The 23,455-nt window shown below is 37.0% G+C and overlaps 1 protein-coding gene, 1 long non-coding RNA gene and 6 other non-coding genes across 11 annotated transcripts; all 8 read right to left on the bottom strand.

Moving 5' to 3' along the window:
* Window positions 1–3,053: 3,053 nt before the first annotated feature.
* Window positions 3,054–4,707, bottom strand: LOC120088667 (putative pentatricopeptide repeat-containing protein At1g03510). Its single transcript, XM_039046082.1, has one exon. The coding sequence runs from the start codon at window positions 4,391–4,393 to the stop codon at window positions 3,119–3,121; it is 1,275 nt and encodes a 424-aa protein (XP_038902010.1). The 5' UTR covers window positions 4,394–4,707; the 3' UTR covers window positions 3,054–3,118.
* Window positions 4,708–14,472: 9,765 nt separating this feature from the next.
* LOC120089255 lies at window positions 14,473–16,318 on the bottom strand. 4 transcript variants are annotated; one of them, XR_005485117.1, is made up of 4 exons: window positions 16,121–16,318; window positions 15,884–15,966; window positions 15,300–15,441; window positions 14,473–14,778 (listed from the first exon to the last, which is right to left on the bottom strand). It is a non-coding gene; the product is annotated as an uncharacterized LOC120089255 (long non-coding RNA). The 4 variants fall into 4 exon arrangements; XR_005485114.1 differs by having other exon boundaries at window positions 15,884–16,318; XR_005485116.1 differs by lacking the exon at window positions 15,300–15,441.
* On the bottom strand, window positions 14,878–14,982 carry LOC120089575. Its single transcript, XR_005485250.1, has one exon. It is a non-coding gene; the product is annotated as a small nucleolar RNA snoR97 (small nucleolar RNA).
* Window positions 15,046–15,159, bottom strand: LOC120089567. The gene has a single exon (XR_005485242.1). It is a non-coding gene; the product is annotated as a small nucleolar RNA Z278 (small nucleolar RNA).
* LOC120089566 lies at window positions 15,298–15,411 on the bottom strand. The gene has a single exon (XR_005485241.1). It is a non-coding gene; the product is annotated as a small nucleolar RNA Z278 (small nucleolar RNA).
* LOC120089565 lies at window positions 15,552–15,642 on the bottom strand. The gene has a single exon (XR_005485240.1). It is a non-coding gene; the product is annotated as a small nucleolar RNA Z223 (small nucleolar RNA).
* Window positions 15,699–15,785, bottom strand: LOC120089583. The gene has a single exon (XR_005485258.1). It is a non-coding gene; the product is annotated as a small nucleolar RNA U36a (small nucleolar RNA).
* LOC120089587 lies at window positions 16,068–16,210 on the bottom strand. The gene has a single exon (XR_005485262.1). It is a non-coding gene; the product is annotated as a small nucleolar RNA snoR134 (small nucleolar RNA).
* Window positions 16,319–23,455: the final 7,137 nt, after the last annotated feature.

Below are 23,455 nucleotides of genomic sequence, written 5' to 3'. Positions count from 1 at the left end.
GAGCTATCGTATAGTAACACTCCACGATCGTTTAGTCTCTCTATCAGCTATCGTTTAGTGAAACGATTTCACTTGATAGCAATTTCCATGGGTTCCTTTCCGAAAAGCAACTCTTCTAAATTTAGGAAAACATTTTTTCTTTTATCTCACGGTTACCATAAAACCACCAATAACCTCTCACTCAATTGGTTATTAGAGAAAAATAGATAATTATCCAATAAATAATATTATTATAAATATATATGATAACCAACTTACAATATTATATTTATAACCTATAGTTTTAATATTTCATCTCATGAAACATATAAACTATAGTTCTTTTTCTATTCCATGGTACTTAATGTAAATCTCATTTACATCAATCCTCTACTAGATGTATCTTATACATCATACCGATTATATCATCAATTTGAATATTTCAAATCAATACCAAGAACTGATTCTCAACTTGAATCTATTCAGCTACCAAGGGGACCTTATGGACTATAGCTTGAAGCTCCAACGATACGTGAATAACTGACTAAGCTCTTTAGTCACGGGATCCACCATCCATTAATAGTCGGGCACTCTACTAAAGACCGACAGCTGCACTCTTCTTACTATAGATATATTTTGTGTCCATATCAACCAATCAACAGTGCGATGACCCTTCACAGATCGCTCGTAAGTACAACTAGGCCAATAACCGTTATACCCTTGTAGTTACATCTAACTCCTTAAGTACCACTGATCCCTCTAAAATGAACATAAGTCATTGTTCCCTACATATGACTGAGTCCTCTCTTCCAAAGAGAAGCAGCCACTATGTTCAAGACCGAAATCAGCCCTTAAGAAAGTAATCTATCTACTTAACCCTACTTCGATGAAGAAGTGGAATTCCATCTTGTGTAACTGAGTTACCAGACTCCCAAATCAGCAAATCTCAAAAAGGTAGCTTGTTGAGTTGGCAATCTTACCGGTGGTCGTTGAAGTTGATCATCAAAGATGATTTTCACAAAGTTTGTAGTCAAGAGGTGCTGTCGAAGCCGAAGTTAGTCGCATGAAAGTGATATTAGAGTTGGTTGTAGAAGTTTATCATCAGAGGTGGTTGTCAAAGCTCCAAGTTGGTCGTTGGAGTTGCTCGCTCAAAGGTGGTCACATGAAGATGATTTTCATTGGAGTTTGTAATCAAAGGTAGTTGTCAAAGTCTATGAAGGTAGTTGTCCAGGTTGGTCATCGAAGTTTGTTGTCGGAGCCTGATTGGTCATCGAAGTTGGTAGTGCAAAGGTGGTCATCAGAGTTGGATCACTAGAGGTAGTTGTCGAAGCCCGAAATTGGTTGTCGGAGTTGGTCGCAAAGGTTGTCGGAGTCCAGAGTTGATTGCCAAAGATGTCATTGGAGGTGGTTGACGGAGCCAGAATTTTGTTGTTGGAGATCATCAGAGGTGTTTGTCAGAGCTCATAATTGATCGCTGGAATTATCATCGAGGTGATTGTCAGAGGCCTGAGTTACTTCACAGAGTATGACGGTAGCCAATGGATGGAGCCATTGAAAACATTGGAAGAAGGAAGAGTTGTGGAGCCATTGAAAATATTGGAAGGAGGAAGAGTTAGGGTGAGTTGGGATGAGTTGGTAAAATATACAAATTATACCAACTCAACTCATGTTGATGAGCCAAACACCTTGTTAAGGTTTTTGTTTTCTCCCCACCGTGTCACTCACTCTACCTTCTCCTTTAGTCCTTCAGCTTTGTCTCCTTCGTCTTTGCCTACCTCACAATAATCTCCTTTCTCCTTCAATCACTCATCTCCTTTCTCTTACTTCGGCAAAACAACAAATGGATTTCTTTAGGTTTTTTTTTTTTTTTTTTTTTTTTGATATGGCAGCACAAAAATCAAAAGAGTCGTGCATGATCTTTCCTTTTATCTTGTTTTCCCTCTGGACTACTTGTGCATGCTTATACTAGGGAAAGAGCTATTTTCCCCTTCCTTTTAACTTGTTCAAAAACTTCTTGAACTTTGGCACCATACCAAGGTTCGGCATGGCATACAAATTGATTTCTTTAGTTTTTCTTTTTTTTTTCTTTTTTTTCTCTGCAGTTTTTCCAACACACTCATCCGTCTGCTGCGAAAGCTCATTGATAATGCGTCCAGCATCTGCATCGGCCTTTGTAGACTGCACACCATCATTGCATCCTTCTTAACCTTCTAATTGTCTTTCTCTAATATTTTTTTTCAAATTTCAGATCTCCATTTTAGATTTCTTAAGAAAATAACCTGACAACCCAACTCAATCGAACCAAGGATTTGATTGGATTGTAGACCTTGTTTGAGTCATTCGAGTTGATCCAAAAAAAATGACTGTTTTTAAATATAGAAAAATAAATCAAAATATTTACAAGATATAGCAAAATTTTAGAACTATCAATGATAGACATTGATAGACATTAATGTCTATCAATATCACTGATAGTATATATCAGTGTCTATTACCGTCTATCATTGATAGTTTTAAATTTTTGTTATATTTTATAAATATTTTTAATAGTTTCACCATTTGAAATAATTTTCCTAAAACAAATACTGATTATTAAAAATAATACATTGATGAAAACTCAGATATAAAAATGTAAAATTATAAAGTCTATGAAAAATGGAAACTCCACTTAAAACTTTAAAGGTAAAAATGTGACATTTTGAAAATTATAAAATAAATGAAAACTAAGCTTAAAAGAATAGAACATTTTGAAATCTAATGTCCAATGGATTTGTTTTTCATTCCTGGGAGTCACAGTTACCATTCTCAGCTTAATTAAATAAATCATTATTAAAATAAATTAAGAATGAATGGAGTTTCCAGAGTGTGGAGTTCCAAGTTCTTGTCATCCCAACGCAGGCTGTGATCTGCAAATGGCCTTCTTTGGAATGATATATATGAATGAATTTGATGACCATGACACCCATTCAGCTTATTCCCAAAAAAAAAAACTTTAAAAACACTGAATTTTGAACATTCAAGTGGCGGGATCAGAACAAACCCAAGATTTGCTTAACCACCGGATAAAAAGAATGTTTCGACGTGATCAATTCAGTCTTGGCCATTTCAAAACAATCAACAAATATCCACTTCAGTTCAATCAATCCTGATAAACAACCCAGCTACTTCCAGGTACTACCTTAACTCTCCTCTTTTTCATTTCCCTTCTCATTCTTTGAGCCTCCTCATGCCTCCCTACACTTGCATACATTTTAGCCAACAGCACGTAATTGGCAGCATTTTCAGGCTCTATTTCAAACAAAGCCTTCCCTGCAATCTCCGCCAGCTCTAAGTCTCCATAAATTCGACAAGCCCCAAGAAGAGCCCCCCAAGCTTTAGCCGTCGCCCTTACTGGCATCTCACGAATAATGCCATATGCCTCGTATAATCTCCCTGCTCTGCTCAATACATCTACTAAACAAGAATAATGGTCACTGTTTGCTTGTAGACCATAATCTCTCTGCATACGACTAAAATAATCCAATGCTTCATCAGCTAACCCCACATGACTACAAGCCTTCAACACCCCTATAAATGTAATCTCATCGGGCTGCACTTTTCCCAATTCCATTTGTTGAAAGATGTTTAAAGCAGTTCTGGCTTCCCCATGAAGAGCGTGTGCTGATATTAAACTGCTCCATGCAACTACATCTCTTTCCGTCATATTATCGAACACATTGTGTGCATAAGAGAGACATCCACATCGTCCATAGGCCTCCACAAGGCCACAGCTTAACTGGGGATTACAACCCATATCACTTCTCATGGCAAAACCATGAATTTGTTTAATCAAGTCCAAAGACGCAACTCCAACACTTGTAGGTAACAAAGCAAGAAGGGTAATTAAATTAGGCTTCAACCCGTATTGTTGCATTTGCCGATAGAAAGCAATGGCCTTGAATCCATCTTCGAGTTTCGACAACCCTGCAATTATAGGATTGAAGGATGAAGTATTTGGTGGCACATCGATAGCTTCAAACAACCGCAAAGCATCAAATAACATGTTTGAGTGCGCGTAGAGTGATAACATGGCATTCCATACGACGACAGATCTATGGGGAATTTCATCGAACAGCTTACGTGCAAGTGAAATGGACAAGGATTTTCCATACATGTCAACTAGGGCGCAGGCAACAAATGGGCTTGAAAGCAGGGATGATTTAACAGAGTGGGCATGGATGGCGGTGCCCAAATAGGATCGTCGGATGGCGGTACAGGACTTGAGAACGAGAGAGAAGACGTGGGCGTCTAAATCAAGGGCTAGTGAGGTTTGCATGTGGTGGAAAAGGGAAAGAGCCTGCTCGTGGTTGCCATGGTTGGCATAAAAGCTCAATTGCTTAGTGTAAGAAAGCAACCGCAGATAGTTTGAGCCCATCTATTTCTGCTCCGCAAAGACAAAATCTTCTGCTTTCATAGGGAAACAAATCATAGCTCTGAATGTCTGAACAATTTGATTTGTCCTTATAAAGTATTCGTTGCATTGATACGTACATTTTAACTCAAAAAGATCAAATTCATTATTTCAACCACTGACTCGTTTCAATTTTCTGTTTAAGAAAAGGGTAAATACAAAAAAGACGAAAACAAATTAACATAAGATTCTATACAACCTTCTGTGGGGAAAATGGATATAGACAGTAAATTCAAATTGAGAAAGACATCCCCAAAAAGGGACTAAGAATTTAATCTAAAAAAGGGACTAAGAATTTAATATAGAGTGCATTAAAACAATTTTTTCTTAGAAATATGTAGAAGTAAAATTTCACCTCGGCCATCAATAGGTTTAGTCAGAGTACTTATAACACAACCTAAATAAACCTCACTTATTGGTATCTAAGCAATTCTTTTACGAACTTCTCTCCGATATCAGCAAACCATTACCCATTAATATGTTAGGTTCCTCTTCCCTACGTCAAACAATCCAACACAGAAAAACAAAGAAGAACAGAGTAATATGGTAGCAATGTATTTGTTTATAAACGTAATCAAAAGGTCCTTCGACAATACAAACGAAATAGCAAGATAATACTCCCAAAACTAATAGACATTCATTCCTAAAGAAGAAAAGATGATTAGCCAAAGAAGAAAAATAAACCAGCATATTTGAGAGAGCTGGTGATCCTCTCTTGCAAAAGTCATTCTCAGCCTTTACCAAAATATTCCCTGCTTTCCTCACTCCCCATGCTGTCCTTTTTATAACGATTTGTGGTCCCTAACTAATTTCCTCTCCTTCTACCACATTTGTTTGCTGAGAATTTCCTTTTTTCCCCACCTCTTATATTTGTAGATAATTTGAGGTTTAACAATATTGCCTCTCTCGAAATGCACCTTGTCCTCAAGGTGGAATTGGGGGAATTGTTGATTCATTAGGTGGACTGCTTCCCATGTAGCTTCATTCTCAAATAGGCCCTTCCACTTCACGAGCCATTCATTAGTGGCTAGCTCCCCGTTCCATCACACTCCTAGGACTGTTTCAGGTGTTATTTGCAGCTCAAAGTCTACTATTAAAGTTAGAGGATGACGTTGAATCTGATTGGCTTGACCCAACTTCTTCTTTAGTTGAGATATGTGGAATACATTGTGGATCGCGGCTTCGAGAGGTAGAGCCAGTTTATATGGCACTTCCCCAACCCTTTCGATGATCCAATAAGGTTCATAGAATCTAGGTGACAATTTTTTTACTTCTCTTCCTCGCTAGTGATCGTTGTCTATAGAGGCGCAACTTTAAATAAACTTCATCACCGATTTCAAAGCCCAACTCTCTTCTATGTTTATCTGTCTGCTTCTTCATATGATTTTAGGCCAACACCAATTTTTCTTTTAAGGCATTAAGAGCCAAGTCTCTTTCTTTCAGCTGCTGCTCGACCGTATTGTTGGTGGTTTTCCTGTCTCCATATGAAATCAGAGTTGGGGGTGGTCTTCCATAAACAGCCTAATAAGGGGTGGTCTTAATTGATTTGTGCAATGTGGTGTTATACCATAATTCAGCCCATGCGATCCATTTGTTCCATTTAGTAGGTTATTCATTGCAGAAGCACCTAAGGTAAGATTCTAAACAACGGTTGACCCTCTCCATTTGATCGTTTGTCTAAGGGTGAAAGGTTGTGCTTCTCTTCAACTGAGTGCCCATGGATAAGAACATCTCCCTCCAAAAATTACTTAAGAAAATCTTATCCCAGTCTGTTAGGATAGATATTGGGACTCCGTGGTGTCGGACCACCTCTTAGATAAACACTTTTACTATCTGTTTTGCTGTAAATGGATGTTTGAGGGTGATGAAATGGGTGATGACGGGCAGAAATGTACGTTATTATAAGCCTTTTATTTAAAATTATGAGGGCTGTTAAGTAGAATATGCGCCGATTATACTAAGAATTCATGAGAAAACGAGCTTGCGCCGATCGGCATTAAGAATCTCGGCTAACCCACTATTATGCGTTATTTTGCATCCAATTGTCTATTTTTGTAGCTAACGCAGGAATCGATCGCATGCGCAGAAGCTAGGCTATCGCGAAGATGATCGCATACGTCCCTCGTATGGGTGTTGCACTATCGAGCGCAGGGAGATTGTGGCTACAAAATAATAACCATAATAAAAGGGCGATCGCAAGGTTGGTGGAATGCAGGCATGAACGCATACATTGGGGCAGATCCTTGTGATCCAGACTAAAGCGTGAGAAGATAGTCTTGAGAGTTCTTCATCCCCTCAACCATTTCGAGTGACGACCGGAGCCTCTGCNAGGGAGATTGTGGCTACAAAATAATAACCATAATAAAAGGGCGATCGCAAGGTTGGTGGAATGCAGGCATGAACGCATACATTGGGATTATAAACAAGATGATGTTGACATTTCATCTACCACGCCGCGAGTGGCAGAGATTCAGAAAAGGACCATCGCACCGCGAGTATCAGATTCAGAGTAGGTCTATAAATGCTGTCGGCGATTAAACTCTATAAATAGAAGCCTTAGAGCACAATTTCAAGTCGTCTAGGTTTCTGCCTTAGGGCAGATCCTTGTGATCCAGACTAAAGCGTGAGAAGATAGTCTTGAGAGTTCTTCATCCCCTCAACCATTTCGAGTGACGACCGGAGCCTCTGCCAGAGCTAGATCTCGAGAAAGACTACTCCACCGCTCATCCATGGCACCACCGGCAGCCTTGACATACATCTAATGGAAGCAAGATATTGCTTCCATCTGGCCCTCCATTTCTCTTCTATCTTTGTATTGTATTACATTGTGGCTTAAGAGATTAATACATTTTGTGATCAATGCATTTCTATATTTTCCTTCGATTCCATTTCCATCTACATTTACTTAGCATCCTTTACTTTCATTGCACTACTAAGTAAGACTGCTAGAGTATCGCATACTTAATCATGCGGCATAGACATAAAGCATGTAGCAAACCACCGAGAGGTATACGTTGCGCGAGTGTTGTAAGAAAATCCTATTTGCCTAGTGTGAAGCTGTAGCAACGCTTGTCTATAAGCGAACGCAATGCGTTATTTTGTAGCTAACGCAGGAATCGATCGCATACGCAGAAGCCAGGCTATCGCGAAGACAATCGCATACGGTGATCGCATACATCCATCGTATGAGTGTTGCGACTATCGAGCAAATGCGGTCATCGCAGGAAGATTGTGGCTATAGAATAATAACTATAATAGAAGGGGCGATCGCAAGGTTGGTGGAATGCAGGCATGAACGCATACATTAGGATTATCAACAAAATGATGTTGACATTTCACTTACTACGTTGCGAGTGGCAGAGATTCAGAAAAGGACCATCGCGCTGCGAGTGTCAAATCTAGAGCAGGTCCATAAATGTTGTCGGCGATCAAGCTCTATAAATAGAAGTCTTAGAGCACAATTTCAAATCATCCAGGTTTCTGCCTTAGGGCAGATCCTGGTGATCCAGACCAAAGCGTGAGAAGATAGTCTTGAGAGTTTTTCATCCCCTCAACCATTCTGAGTGACAACCGGAGCCTCTGCCAGAGCTAGATCTCGAGAGAGACTACTCCATAGCTCATACATGGCACCATCGGCAGCCTTGACACACATCTGATGGAAGCAAGATATTGCTTCCATCTGGCCCTCCATTTCTCTTCTATCTTTGTATTGTATTACATTGTGGCTTGAGAGATTAATACATTATGTGATCAATGCATTTCTATATTTTCCTTCGATTCCATCTCCATCTTCATTTACTTAGCATCCTTTACTTTCATTGCACTACTAAGTAAGACTGCTAGAGTATCGCATACTTAATCATGTGGCATAGACATAAAGCATATAGTAAACCACCGAGAGGTATAAGTTGCGCAAGTGTTGTAAGAAAATCCTATTTGCCTAGTGTGAAGTTGTAGCAACGCTTGTCTATAAGCGGACACAATGCGTTATTTTATAGCTAACGCAGGAATCGATCGCATGCATGGAAGCCAGGCTATCGCGAAGACAATCGCATGCGGCGATCGCATACATCCGTCGTATGAGTGTTGCGGCTATCGAGCGAATGCGGTCATCACAGGGAGATTGTGGCTACAGAATAATAACCATAATAGAAGGGCGATCGCAAGGTTGGTGGAATGCAGGCATGAACGCATACATTGGGATTATCAACAAGATGATGTTGACATTTCACTTACCACGCCGCAAGTGGCAGAGATTCAGAAAAAGACCATCGCGTCGGGAGTGTCAGATTCAGAGCAGGTCCATAAATGTTGTCGGCGATGAAGCTCTATAAATAGAAGCCTTAGAGCACAATTTCAAATCGTCCAGGTTTCTGCCTTAGGGCAGATCCTTGTGATCCAGACCAAAGCGTGAGAAGATAGTCTTGAGAGTTCTTCATCCATTCAACGATTCCGAGTGACGATTAGAGCCTCCGCCAGAGCTAAATCAAGAGAGAGACTACTCCACCGCTCATCCATGACACCACCGGCGGCCTTGACACACATCTGATGGAAGCAAGATATTGCTTCCATCTGGCCCTCCATTTCTCTTCTATCTTTATATTGTATTACATTGTGGCTTAAGAGATTAATACATTTTGTGATCAATACATTTCTATATTTTCCTTCGATTCCATCTCCATCTTCATTTATTTAGCATCCTTTATTTTCATTGCACTACGAAGTAAGACTTCTAGAGTATCGCATACTTAATAATGCAGCATAGATATAAAGCATGTAGTAAACCACCGAGAGGTGTGCGTTGCGCAAGTGTTGTGAGAAAGCCCTATTTGCCTAGTGTGAAGCTGTTGCAACGCTTTTCTATAAGCGGACGCAATGCTTGTCTATAAGTAGAATCAGCAGCGACCAACTGCCCGAGAGGGTAAGTAGTTGAACGCATTAAGCAAAGTAAACAAGTGTTCCTAGAGATAGGAATAATCTTACGTCAACCATGTTTTATGTGATTACCTTGTCTTATGAGCGCATCATTCAGGCGTACTTGGGAGAGTAGTCTAAAAACCAAATCTAGACTCGGAAGAGCAGATTGGATCGCATAAGCAAAAATGGGAACTTAGGAATAAGCTCCGTTTGCTATTACAGAGCATATGCACCCTTTAAGTAGGATATGGTGGTATGCGGTCATCTTGTTTATGTGTGAGAGCACGTGGGCGGGAATAGAGACTTAGAAATAAGGCCTCTCGACACTATCGCATATACATCGCATGCGTCTTCGTCAAGTGTGTATAGCATGATCACATAGCTTGCATTGGTTGGGGTTACCCCTTGCAATCAAGCTTAGTGTTGTAGTGAAATCATCCCCGCCATTTTATCTATTTTCCCATGCATTTTATTACACGTTAACAGTTTCCGTGTCTCTGCCTCTTACAGTCATACTTCTACTGCTTAATCTGTTAATTAGGAGTAGGAGTAGTGAATAACTCATAATCTTCAATATTCTTTTATTCTTCGCTGCAAACACTTAACTTCATAACATTTAGCTACAAGTCCCTAAGTTCGACCTCGGATCACCTGAAAAACTTTCGATCTTATTATACTTGGCGAGAGCGCAAGAAAATTTGTGGCAGGAACGCATGGTCATTGCATACATTCTTAGACGCATATTGCATATCTGGCACATGACCAGCAAAGCATGGAGAACGCATGATAACGCATATTTATTTACTCCATTTTCCAGGTTATCAATGGGCATACTGACTTAATCGATTAATCATCACCATGATGGAATCATATCCTCCTATCTTAGGTAAGCCTTCCACAAAGTCCATAGTCCATTCCTCCACAATCAAGCTTGGAATGGGAAAGGGTTGCAATAGTTCTACTAGGGACAAGGACTCGGTCTTGTTTCTCTGACAAATTTCGCATCCTTCAACATATTTTTTTACATCCATCTTCATTCCTTGCCAAAATAATTCTCCATTCATCCTTTTATACGTCCCTAGGAACCCTGAATGGCCTCCCAACACAAAATCATTGGAACGTATGCAACAAAGATGAGATCAAAGTGGATTTTCGAGAGAGAACTAACCTGTCTTTATAGAGTAATCTGTCGTGCCACTTATATTTAGGCTTCCCATAAGGATCCTCCTTCAGGACAGTTATTATCTTTTGGAGCTCTTCATCTTCTTTCACCTCATTCAGCACAACCTCGATATCTACCAGTGTGGGAGCTGTCAATACACAAAATTCAACTGAATTGGGGACTTGAGACAAGGGATCAGCTGCTTTTTTTTGTAATCCCGGTTGATATAGTATCTCAAAGTCGTATCCTAGTAGTTTTGTTAACCACTTTTGGAATTATGGCTGGACTTTACGTTGTTCGATTAGGAATTTAAAAGCCTTTTGATCAGATATCACTGTAAACTTATTCCCCAGCAAGTAATGCCTCCACTTTTGCACTGCTTGACACTAGCCATCAACTCTTTCTCATATATGGACTTGGCTTGGGCTCTCGATGATAGCTTTTGACTGAAGTACGTGATAGGTTTGGATTCTTGAGATAAAACAGCACCTAACCCAAACCTTGAAGCATCTATTTCTATAATAAAAGGCTTTGAGAAATTTGGAAGAGCCAAAATAGGGGTTGTCACCATGGCTTGTTTCAATTGTTCAAATGCTTGTGAGGCCTTCTCATCCCAAATGAAGGCGTTCTTTTGGAAGAGTCATGTTAGAAGTGCTGCAATACTTCTTTAACCCCTCACAAATCTTCTATAATAGCCGATGAGTCCCAAGAAACCTCGAAGCTCCGTCGCATTCTTCGATTGGGGCCATGCTCTCATGATCTTAACTTTGTCATCATCCATTTCCACTCCCTATGCCAAAATCCAGTGGCCTAGATATTGTATTCTGGTTTGGCAAAATGTACACTTCCTTTTGTTGGCATACAACTTATTATCTCGTAGGATGTTAAAAACCACTCCTAAATGTGTTTCATGCATTGAGATGTCGGGGTTGTAGACCAAAATATGGTCAAAAAATACTAAAATGGATCGACGAAGGAATGGCCAAAATACCCGATTCATTAAAGATTGAAGGGTGGCAGGGGCATTTGTCAACCCAAAAGGCATCACCAAGAACTCATAATGCCCCTTGTGAGTTTCTTGATGTCTCCCTGATACATTTGAATCTGATGGTAGCCCAATCTTAAATCCAGCTTGGAATATACCAATGTTCCATGTAATTTTTCCAAGAGCTCCTCTATTACTAGAATGGGGAACTTGTCTAACACTGTGGCCTGGTTCAGCTTTCGATAATCAACACAAAATCTCCACCCTCCATCTTTTTTCTTCACTAACAAGACCAGACTCAAGTACGGACTATGGCTTGGTTGAATAATCCCTGCTTGCAGCATCTCTTCAACCAGCTTTTCAATCTCTTCCTTCTAGCTATGGCCATACTTGTATGGTCTAATGTTGATGGGTTTTTTATTTGCACAGGTCATAGATGGTTCACCGCTCTTCTTGGATGTAGGGTTCAAGGGGATTCAAACACATCTTCATTTTATTCTAATAAGGCTTGGATCATGATTGGAAGTTTGTCTCCACTGCCCTGACTATATCATCATCCTCTAGCGCCTCTTCTTCAAACTCAAAATTCTGAAATTCAATTAAGAATCCTTGGTCCTCTTCCTTCCACATTTTAGCCAATGCCCTGAATGACACTTCTGACTTAAGTGAGGGATCCCCACGTTATGACCTGTGAGTTACCTGCCAAGAAGGACATGGTTAGTGAAGGCTAGTGTACTCCCATAAAACCTGTCGTGCATAACCACGACATTTCTAAAACCAAATCCATTTGCCCAATGGCAAGGAAGTCAGCCTTCATGGTAAGCTTGGGAAACTTCAACTTCAGCGCCCTACATACTCCTTCCCCTTGTATTGTCGTGCCATTGTCGATCACCACAGTAAAGATTTTTTTTTTCTTGACTACTGGAAGTTCTAGATCTCGCACTATTTTTTGGTGAATGAAGTTGTGGATCGCTCCACAATCTATCAAGATTATGACTTTAACTTCATCGTCCCTATAGTAGACAATCCAAACATGGCCCTCAGGGCAGTTTTTGCCTTCTCCTCAACCTCGATGGCCTTCATTTCTGGATGCTTCTCTTTTCCGTTTTCCTCCAAAATCGGTAATGAAAAACATGAGTTCACGATTTTCTTTTATTAGACATCTATGTCCCGACACGTATTTCTCGTTACATCTAAAGCATAGGCCCTTGTCAAGTCGATCACGAAACTCACTATCTGATAAACACTTCATTAGGGCATCTCTTTTCACGTAGTTGCCTTTCACTAGTATAATGATGTGTTTTGTAGCTTGGACATCTTGTAGCTTACCGCTTTTTCTTTCCGAAGTCGAGCCCTCCTTCATTTGGGCTTCCTATTTTCTCAGCCCAACTACTCCCAAGTCTGTAACCTTAGGGTCATGTTCCGATCACTCACCCTCCAATGTCATTGGTTGTTTGCTAATCACCTCTACCCTCAAAGCCAACTCCAACCCATTGATGAATGCATCTTTGAGAACGTCCTCTGCTAAGTCAGGGAGAGGAGTAGTCAGTGTATGCTCCACGCCCAAGCTACCTTCTTCGGTAGGTCTGAAACATAATGATTGCCTTTCGATTGTGACTCCAACAAAATCAAATAACTCATGAATCTCGAATCTCGAAGTAATGTTCCACCTTATACACTCATGACTTTGGGTTTTCACTTGCGATAATAGGGATTTCCAACCTCTTTCTTATATTTGCACCAAGTCCTCCCATTTCGATTTGTGGTGTTCAATTTGACTCTTCTCAAACGAGAGGCATCTGAAGTCCATGATTCTTCAACCTTTCGAATGGAGTTGCTCTCCCTCATCTCACTATCAGCATCTCCTTCATTTTAGAAATCTCCTTCTCATTCTTCTCCTTTCTTTCTTCCATCTACTTCTGAGCCAAAGCTCTCGTTCGTCCCAAGATGAAGCAAACTCTAATACCATTTTGTTAGGGTTCAATTAAGATGAAAAACAAAGGAGTAATATGGCAGCAACACGTAATTAATAAACGCATCCACAAGGTCCTTCAACAATACAAACAAAATGGCAAGATAATACTCCCAAAACTAACAGAAATTCATCCCTAAAGAAGCAAATAAGGAAAATAAACCAACATATTTAAGAAAGTTGATAACAAGAGATATGTAAAGAACAAGTCCAATTATGCCTATTCCTAAATGGAATGGTTGGATGTGGGCATCCCTATGTCAACATAATATCTATTTAATGAACCCTTCTCATAATTTTAATGTATAAAAACGTAGCCCTATTCATCTAGCTCAATATGGAATGAACTTCTAATCATGGAGTCAACATGATCGTCAAATTATAGATTAAAATATTCTCTGCTTTCCTCACTCCATTTATATGTAAATTTGAGGTTTAACATAATACAACACCAACATTATTTGATTTTAATTTAGAGCTATGCCTCCAGGAGTGGTCTTAATCGCCTACTGGAAGTATGTACCCCTTCATCTAATTTCAACTGCACCTTTTTTTCTTTTTTGTTTGAAGAGTTGGCTTGTCCATGTCAATCCTTGCAAAGCCACAAAGGAAAGTGATGCCCATAAAAAAGCCTAATTCAGAAGTCAGCAACCAATAGATCAACCAATCGCCAGAAGCATCTTTTTCTCTTTTTTTTCCGCTACGTGGGGTGTGAATGGTGAACAAATTAATATGCTCAAACAAAAGCTACTGGAAAAACTTCGATCAACATTAAAGATGCTCAGTCACAATCTCGGGTTTTCTTCTTTAAATAGCCCACATAACGTCATATCAAAGAAGGGTGTGCGCGCTAATGACAATAATAGGCTTTTTGTTCAAGTTCTACAAAAGAATACAATAACCTACGATCAAGGACATTCGCCTTTTAATTCTAGTTTAAAATACAACTAAAAACAAAAATATGATTAGAACCATTATTCAATAGAGATTCTTAAACCCCAATCAAAAGTTGAAAAATAACATAAGATGTTGATCATTCAACGTGATAGAGAGAAAGATAGGGAGAGACAAAGCAAAAATGAGGCGCGAACATTCAGCAAATGACTAGAAACTATATATAACAACTTCTATTTAGTACATCTGCCACGAGCTACATATTTTTATAGCATATTTACTACTTCATGCTGCTACATGAAGGAATTCTCAAGCTGCATTACTTCAGTTTTGCTAGATATTTCATGGTCAGCCACACTGATTGATCAAAACAGTTCCACTCTGAAAGAAAGGGAGGCGGCTGAGCAATCCCAATCAATCTGTGAACAGAAATTAAAAACAACAAACTAACAGCAGAAATCATATAAGCAGTTACATTGACAGTCGATAATACACATTAAAACCTTCAATATATTAGAAAATTTCGTGCTGTTATTTAACTCCAGTCCCCTAAAGTTGGCGAGAAGAAGCTGATGACAACACAAAATTTCTGAGTTTTTCAGACTCCATACCCATATTGGACAAGGGATGAGTATAGTTAAACTCAAAAAAATTGAATATAACATTTTAAAACGCCTAAAATTTAAACCTCAGCCAAATCCATGAACTCATATAAATGTCGTTCTACCAAGTAGGTTCTCCCTGAAGCAGGGTCTTGGCTTCACAACATCTCAGATAAGTTGGATAGAGTCATCACAGGTCTCAACCAGACTAAAAAGGATATATTTTTACATACTACATGCAGAACATCGTAATACTAATGTGTAAAAAGTAGTCATGAAAAACATTGATATAAACGCAAATAGTATATTTACTAAGAAAAAGTTGGAATAAGTGTGACCTCAGTTAAATCCATTTATATCATATGAACATCGCTTCACCAAGTAGGTTCTCCCTGAAACAGGGACTTGGCTCCACAAAGTCTTAAACGGATGGATTGAATCATCATTGGCAGAATCAAAGCATTACAATCATGATATGACCTACAGCACATAGCCAAATTACAAAAACAGCAAACTGCAAATGAAAATGCACAGAACATCTATCTTGAGCAAGAAATCATGAGGTGATTTTAGGAAAAGTATGAAGATACTCAAGGCTCAGATCATCGTAACAGCTTTATCAATCATCAAATTCTGAAGCAGAACTGGCTAAAAGCTGAAATTTAATCCTCACTGCCAAACTTGAAAACATTAGGGTACAAACAGAACATTTTTAAAAAAACAGGATAGAAGAAATAAGGCTCATATTAAGAAATTCAACCATTTATTTAAGTTTGCTTCATCGTTTAACCTCGGAAGCGCGGATAAACATATAATCATAGCCAATAATTCTTCATATCGCTCCTAAAAACCCAAATTCAAATAAAAACTAACTTAATTGGGAATTATAATATATATAGCGGAAGTTTTTAGAGGCACAAACATTGAACGGATAGGCCCCCACGTGAACACCGCCGAAGACTAAATATCGGCCTCTATGACTAGCTCCATTTTCATATGCTTAATCTGCAGAAAACAAGCTAAAGGTGTAGTGAGGCCTCCAAAAATGCTAATAACTAACCAGAGACAAAATCGAAGATGCAATATTGTTCGATACAATAATAAAGAGATCTAGCCGTTATTTTGACACAGATCAGCCGTGGAAAAGTGCAAGGCTAACCTGCAACACTAAACGGCTACACTCTAGCACGAGCAATGGGGCTATCACCGTCACGGAGATAATCAGAGTAGCCCGGGGTGCATCGTGCATGGAATAATTGAATTGAAATTAACGAAAACGAAGACGAAAACCTTGAATTGGTTTATGTCGGCTGCTCCGACGAAAAACCCTAAATCATCCTCGTCTTGAACGCAAGCTTGGTTGGAGATAGTAAAACCTCGCCATGCTTTATATAGACTGTAAAACCCTAGCTAGCGGAGTGTCTCCAATGTTCACTTGGGCCATGGCCCAAAACATAACGGCCCGGCCCGTGCTTCACGCGAATTTGACTTTCGTAATTTTCGCAGGCTATTCATATTTTGAATTTTTTTTCATGCATGTTATGGATTGATTTAGGTAAGTATTAAAAAAAATTAAGGAAAGTCATTAATTATTATTAAAGAAAGTTATTCGGTTGGCAATTTGGAATATCGTATATAACTAGGTGATCAAATAAAATTTTTGAGTATCTTGCAGGTTTTTAAAAAGGAAAAAAATATTGGTTAGATTTTGAATCTAATTTCTTTTTATTTTAAAATGTCACACATTTAGTCAAGTTTGAATTTGATTTCAATTCCGTCGTTTCAAAATGCTACAATTTTATTATTGACATTTAAGTTTAAGATACTTTGATTTTTGGTTTTTAGAGTTAATTTATATTAATACATTAACAATCATATAATTAATTAAGCTTCATTATTTTTTATCACTTTAAAGTAAATTTAAAATTTTACTTTATACTTATTTTTAATTAATGAATAGAAACTGATGACAATGATTGAAATTTAGTATTTAATGAAAAACTGAAGTTAAAAATGTAAAATCTTAAAGTCGGGATCAACTTGAAACAAAACTCAAATCTTAAGTTTTGAATTTGTAACATTTTGAAATTTAAGAACTAAACTAAAACAAAACTCAAAACTTAACTAAATGATTGAAACAAAATTCAAAATTTAAGGATTAAATGTGTAATATTTTAAAATCTATGAAGCAATAAAAACTAAAGCCATAACATTTGGACCAAAAATATATTATTATTATTTTTATTTTTATTTTACTCCAAATGTGATATATTAACCTTCCAGCTTGAGGTGGAAGCACAACAAATAAAAAAGTTATGAATCTTTTCATACAAATAAAAGATTGTAATGAATAGCAAGCAAAGAAACACAAGCATAAATGCAAAATCTAAAAATGGTTTTCGACATTTGTCAATATTGCCAAAATTTTAAATATGATTTCCCATTTTATAATTATATCAATTTTATCTTCATTTGTGTACCAAAAAGTATATATATCCTATATTTAAGTATATCAATTATGTAATTGATATACCATGCCTTTAATTATATTATGGTAGATGTTGTTTATTCGATTATTGTGACTACTACTATTATTATTATTATTTTATAATTTGATATAAAATTATTTTCTTTCAACTAAATTGAGATTTCAATGGTCTCATATGGGTTTTATTGTTAGTCGTATTATGTTTTTTAAATTGTTTATCTAATTTTAATGGTATATTTTCGTTGCTTTAATTATGTCAACGGATAAACTAAATATCAAATGTATTAGTTAATTAATTTTATTTTCAAATTTTTTTATATGATATTGATGGTATGTTAATTTAGTTCTCTATGTTATATCAATTTTAAAATGGATATACTTATATTTTGTAAATCAAGTTACTGATATACCAAATTTAACTATGATATACCAAAATTAGAAAGATTTAAAAAATATATATTGATGATATTATTAATAGTATGCTAGTATTAATTCAAATTGCATTGCAACTATATTATTAGTGTATCAAACATATATCATCATTTGTTCAAAACGAGACAATGTATACCAAGTTATTTATTGTTTCATTTTCAAAAGAAAAATTATTATTGTTTCTGAAGTAGTTACATATTACAATATTATTGTTGTTAGGGGTGTATCAAGGTTGGGTTGGATTGTAGCATATTTTTTTACCAATCCAAAAATTCGAGTTGGTCAAGTTGACAACTCAAATGACTCAAACATGTTCTCCAACTCAACCCTTAAAACCATTGGAGATGACTTTTTAGGCTCAGACCCATAGGAAAGGTTAAGGGAATAGGAAGTTTTGTCCCACATAGATAGATTTAGAATTGCCTAGAGAGTATAAATACCAAGGCATTCTAGATGGAAATTCAAAGTGTGTTGGTGGTGGAAGTATAACCCTTACACCACATGCACATGTCACCACCACCATTTGTCTAGTTCAATGGTTGGGTTTGGATAATTGTGTTTGTGCACAAAGGGTCTATTCCTTTTATAGCAACTTTCTTATCGATTCTAGTCCATTTTTCGGTGAGTATACATCTGAATTTGGAAGTTGCGTTAACCTATTTTGACATCTATTCTAATAATCTAAAAGTGATGGTAAATTGCAAGGGATATATGGAATAGTAAAGGACTCATTTAGTTCTCAAATCAAGTGTTCATTCGACTTAAATTAAGTCATTGTTATATGCCAAATAACTAATATTTGAATTATGCATGCATAGCTACTTAATTTGATAAGAACTAATCAATCTCTACAAAGGCCGAAAATAAATTAATCCAAACCAAGGATTCAACTATGTCGATTAAGTGTCAAGAAAGTCATGTTCAAATAATCAAAGTATTTTTTTAATTCTAAATTAAATGTACGATGCAAAGATTCAAGGTCAGCCTATACATCTAAGCATGCTCATCTAATTTGTGCTACAGAGGTAAATTCAAAGCATGGACGATTATAAGGATACGTGCGAGCTTGAATTTAACTAGCAAAGACATGCAATCGTGATAGGGTCGTCAGTCCAACACACAAAAGTGAGTCTAAATCATGCGGGATTAAAGAAAAACATAATTCTTAATTGAAACACAAAATTGAACATATAACTCATTAAATTACAAAGAATACTTAGTCCAAGAACTAATTGAAAATTACCTTATTGATTCATAGACAAAGCGAAGGGAACAATCTGATACGAAACCATAATCCAAAAAAATAAATCTAACATATGATACCGAATACATAGAGGAAAAAGAGAAAATCAAGGCCTCTCCTCGGTCTCCATGAAGAGTTTCGGCCTTTTTTTGGCCTTTCTCAATACAATTCAGCATTCTAGTTGACCTAGCAAAAGGAGACATTTATAGAAAAGTTCAGAGCAGTGTTGCAACGCTCGACCCTCACTCGCGCGCACACTTCTCCTCCGTCGTCAAATGTCGTAGCGTCGCGACGATCTAAAGAGGTGTTGTAATGCTAAGCTACTGCCTTGCAATATTAGGCTTGAGTGTTGCATGGCGTTGTGACGCTGATGCTGGTGGTATTTTGGACATTTCACGTCCCTTGAAGCTTTATACTTCAAATCTACTCCAAATCGCTTCAAATTAGCCCCAATCAACTTCAAATCCCTAATTCTACCTCTTGGTTGCTCGTTACCTACAAAATAGAGAAATAAACACATTAAATCCATTAACAATTCGAATTAAGCTAGGAATAATAGCTCTTTTTTAGAGCTATCAACGAGAAATCGGTTGTGGAGCATATACATGAATATGAAAATTTGGTGGCCAATGTTCTAGCTGAGGGCATGAAAATGTGTGATGTTCTCCAAGCAAATGTACTGCTTGAGAAATTTCCCCATCCTGGAGCGACTACAGAATCATCTGAAACATAAAAAGAATGATTTCACACTCTAGGAGCTGATCAATTACATGTGCACGGAAGAACTCAACAGGCTAAAAGATAAACTAATTTCTGAAAATCTAAATTCAGTTAATGCTAACTTGGTTTATTCTTTTGCTGTTAACAAAGACAGGTCTAAAAATCATAAGAAGCAATATGGAAAGAATAACTCTTCTTAGAAGAATGGACGTCACGAAACTGCTAGTGGGAAGGTTGGAAAGAAAAAATTGATTTGTTGTGTCTGTTGGAAACCTGAGCATAAATCCTACCAATACAGTCAAAAGAAAGGAAGGCCAAATCAACAGCCCACACCACAAGCTAATCTTGCTGAAAAAATGACGTAATCATTGTTGTTGTAGAAGAAAATCTAGTGGAAAAGAAAATTGACTAGATATTTGACACCAGAGCTTCGAGACATTTATGTTCAAACCGAGAGCTCTTCCATGACTATGAGGACACTACTGACGAAGAATGTGTGTTCATGGGTAACTCTTCCACAACAAAAGTGCTTGGAAAAGGGAAGGTTTTTTTAAAATTAACCTCTGGAAAAACTTTATCCTTAAGTAATGTATTGTATGTGCCTTCCTTACGTAGGAACTTGGTATCTGGGAGTCTGTTAAATCAAGTTGGGCTTAAGGTTATCCTAAAAGTCGACAAGGTTGTCCTCACAAAAAATGGAGGACTTTGTTGGTAAAGGATATATTGTTGATGGTCTTTTTGTACTAAATATTGTCCTTGTTACAAATATGATTAATGCAAGTGCTTCTAATTTTGCTTACATAGTTGAGTCTCTTGATATGTGGCATGTTAGACTACGTCATGTGAATATTGCATCGGTTAAGAAACTTAAAGATTTAAAATTGATAAATGCATCTGAAACACATGGAACTAGTAAATGTCTTGTTTGTGTTGAAACGAAGTTTATCAAGAAACCTTTTAAACCTATTACATTTAGAAGTACAAAATTACTAGAATTGATTCACTCTACTTTAGTTTATTTCAAAAACACGCAAGTATAGGTGGGAAAAACTACTATATTTCTTTTGTTGATGATTTTTCTAGATATACTAAAATCTATCTTTTAAAGACAAAAGATGAAGCTCGTATGTTTTTGAAATTTAAAGCAGAAGTGGAGAATCAATTAGATAAGAAGATTAAAAGGGTAAGATCAGATAGAGGTGGTGAATACAGTGATAATACACTTAAAAAATTTTGTGAATCAAATGACATTATTCATGAATTTACTACACCTTATTCACCATAACAAAGTGGTACAATATAACGTAAAAATAGAACTTGTAAGGAGATGATGAATGCTATGTTGTTAAGTTCTAAATTGTCTGATAACATGTGAAGGCAGTTGTGTTTTCTGCCTGTTTTATTCTTAACAGAGTACCTCACAAGAAACTGGATAAGACACCTTACGAACTTTGGAAAGGATATGCACCTAATCTCTTACTTGAGGGTGTGAGGATGTTTGGCTAAGGTACCATATCTTGTATTCAAGAAACCTACGGTAGGATCTAAAACTTTTGATTGTGTGTTTATTGGTTATGCATAAGATAGTGCTACATACAAATTTATGTGCTTGAATGATAGATTTGTATGTGAATATGGGGATGCAAAATTTTTTTAGCGTGTTTTTCCATTGAAAAAGGGACACACTAATTCTGTTAGAACGACTAATTGTGAGAATGCTTCTGTTTCCACGCCTTCTTCGTCTAATAGTATGCATGAAACAATAAATAATATAAATTTTGGTAATATGACTCAAGCTGTAGATGTTGGCAGTACTGATAGAATACATAAATAGAATCTAGAAGAAGTAAGAGATGGAGAACTGAGAAAAATTTTGGTCCTGGTTTTTTAACTACTTTTTTAGTTGAGAGGCCAAATGATATTTTGATTATCAGTTTGCATATGTTTTTAATAGATGAGGATCCTAAAACTTACCAAGAAGCCTTAAGTTCTAGACTCTAGTTTATAGAAGGAAGCCATTAAGAGTGGACTGGATTCTCTAATCATGAATCAAACTTGGAACTTAGTAGATCTTCCAAACAAAAGTAAACCTATTAAGTGTAAGTGGATCTTCAAAAGGAAAATGAGGCCTGATGGTTTAGTTGAAAGGTACAAGGCTAGATTGGTAGTAGTAGGGTATACACAAAAACAAGGTATTGACTACTTTGACACGTATTCCCCTATAACAAAAATAGCTATGATTAGATCTTTGATTGCACTAGCTGCTATCTACAGACTTCTAATTCACCAAATGGATGTAAAAATAACATTCCCTAATGGTGATTTAGAAGAATAAATCTATATAGTACAACATGAACGCTTTACAGCTATTGGTCAGGAAAACAAAGTATGTAAACTGAAAAAAATCTCTTTATGGTCTTAAACAAGCTCCCAAATAATGGTATGAAAAATTCAATAATACTTTGATAAACAATGGGTTTAAGGTAAACTCCTCAAATACATGTGTTTATTCAAAGTTGTTTGGAGCTGAATGTGTAATTATATGTTTGTATATAGATGATATGCTCGTGTTTGGAACAAACATAAAGATGACACATAATACCAAATTGTTATTATCGTCACATTTCGAAATGAAAGATTTAGGTGAAACTGATGTAATACTTGATGTTAAGATAAGAAAAACTGAAAATGGTTTTTCTCTTTGTCAATCACACTACATTGAAAAATTACTAAAGAATTTTGACTGTTTTGATGATCCTCCTACAAGAACTCCATATGATGCTAGTATAAGTGTTGCGTGAAAAATGGAGAGTAAATATGCATGCATCTTATGATATGTGTTGGTCTCCATGCATTGATGATCATGCGTTGGACTAAGAAATATGCAACATGCGTTTAAGAATATATGTGATGATCATGTGTTCCTGCCACAAGTTTTCTTGCTCTCTCGCCAAGTATAATGAGACCACAAATTTCTCGGGGTGATCCGAGGTCGAACTTAGGGACTTGTAACTAAATGTTGCGAAGCAATGCGTTTGCGGGGATAAATAAAAGAATAAGGGAGTTAAAAAAACTATGTGCTACTCCTACTCCTAACTAAACAGATTGAGCAATGGAAGTATGACTATGAGAATTGGTAGAGTCGCGGCAACTATTGGCACGTAATGAGATGCATGGAAAAATAGATAAAATGGTGGAGGGGATAAATTCACTGCATTATTAAGCTTGATCGCAAGGGTAACCCTAGCTAGGACAAGTTATGCGATCATGTTATACACAAATATACGCATGCGATGCATATGCGAAAACCATCGATAGAAATTATTTCTAAGTTTCTATTCTTGCTTATGCGTACATAAGAAAAGATGACCACATGCCACCATTCCTATTTCTAGGGTGCATGCGATGTGTAAATAGCATATAGAACTTATGTCTAAGTTTCTATTATTGCTTATGTGATCTAATCCGACTCTCATAAGCCTAGATTCTAATCCGAATTTCTCAAGCCTAGATTCTATCTTTAGACTACTCTCTCGAGTACATCCAAAGGGTGAATGATGCATACATAAGACAAGATGATCACATAAAACATGGTTGTATTGAACATAAGA

This window comes from Benincasa hispida, chromosome 10 (genome assembly GCF_009727055.1).
Source record: "Benincasa hispida cultivar B227 chromosome 10, ASM972705v1, whole genome shotgun sequence".
NCBI lineage: Eukaryota > Viridiplantae > Streptophyta > Magnoliopsida > Cucurbitales > Cucurbitaceae > Benincasa > Benincasa hispida.
This window is presented reverse-complemented; position numbering and strand designations above follow the sequence as displayed.

What these genes read in the sequence shown, in the direction of transcription:
- LOC120088667 (XM_039046082.1), bottom strand. Translation starts at nt 4,393, where the DNA reads ATGGGCTCAAACTATCTGCGGTTGCTTTCTTACACTAAGCAATTGAGC.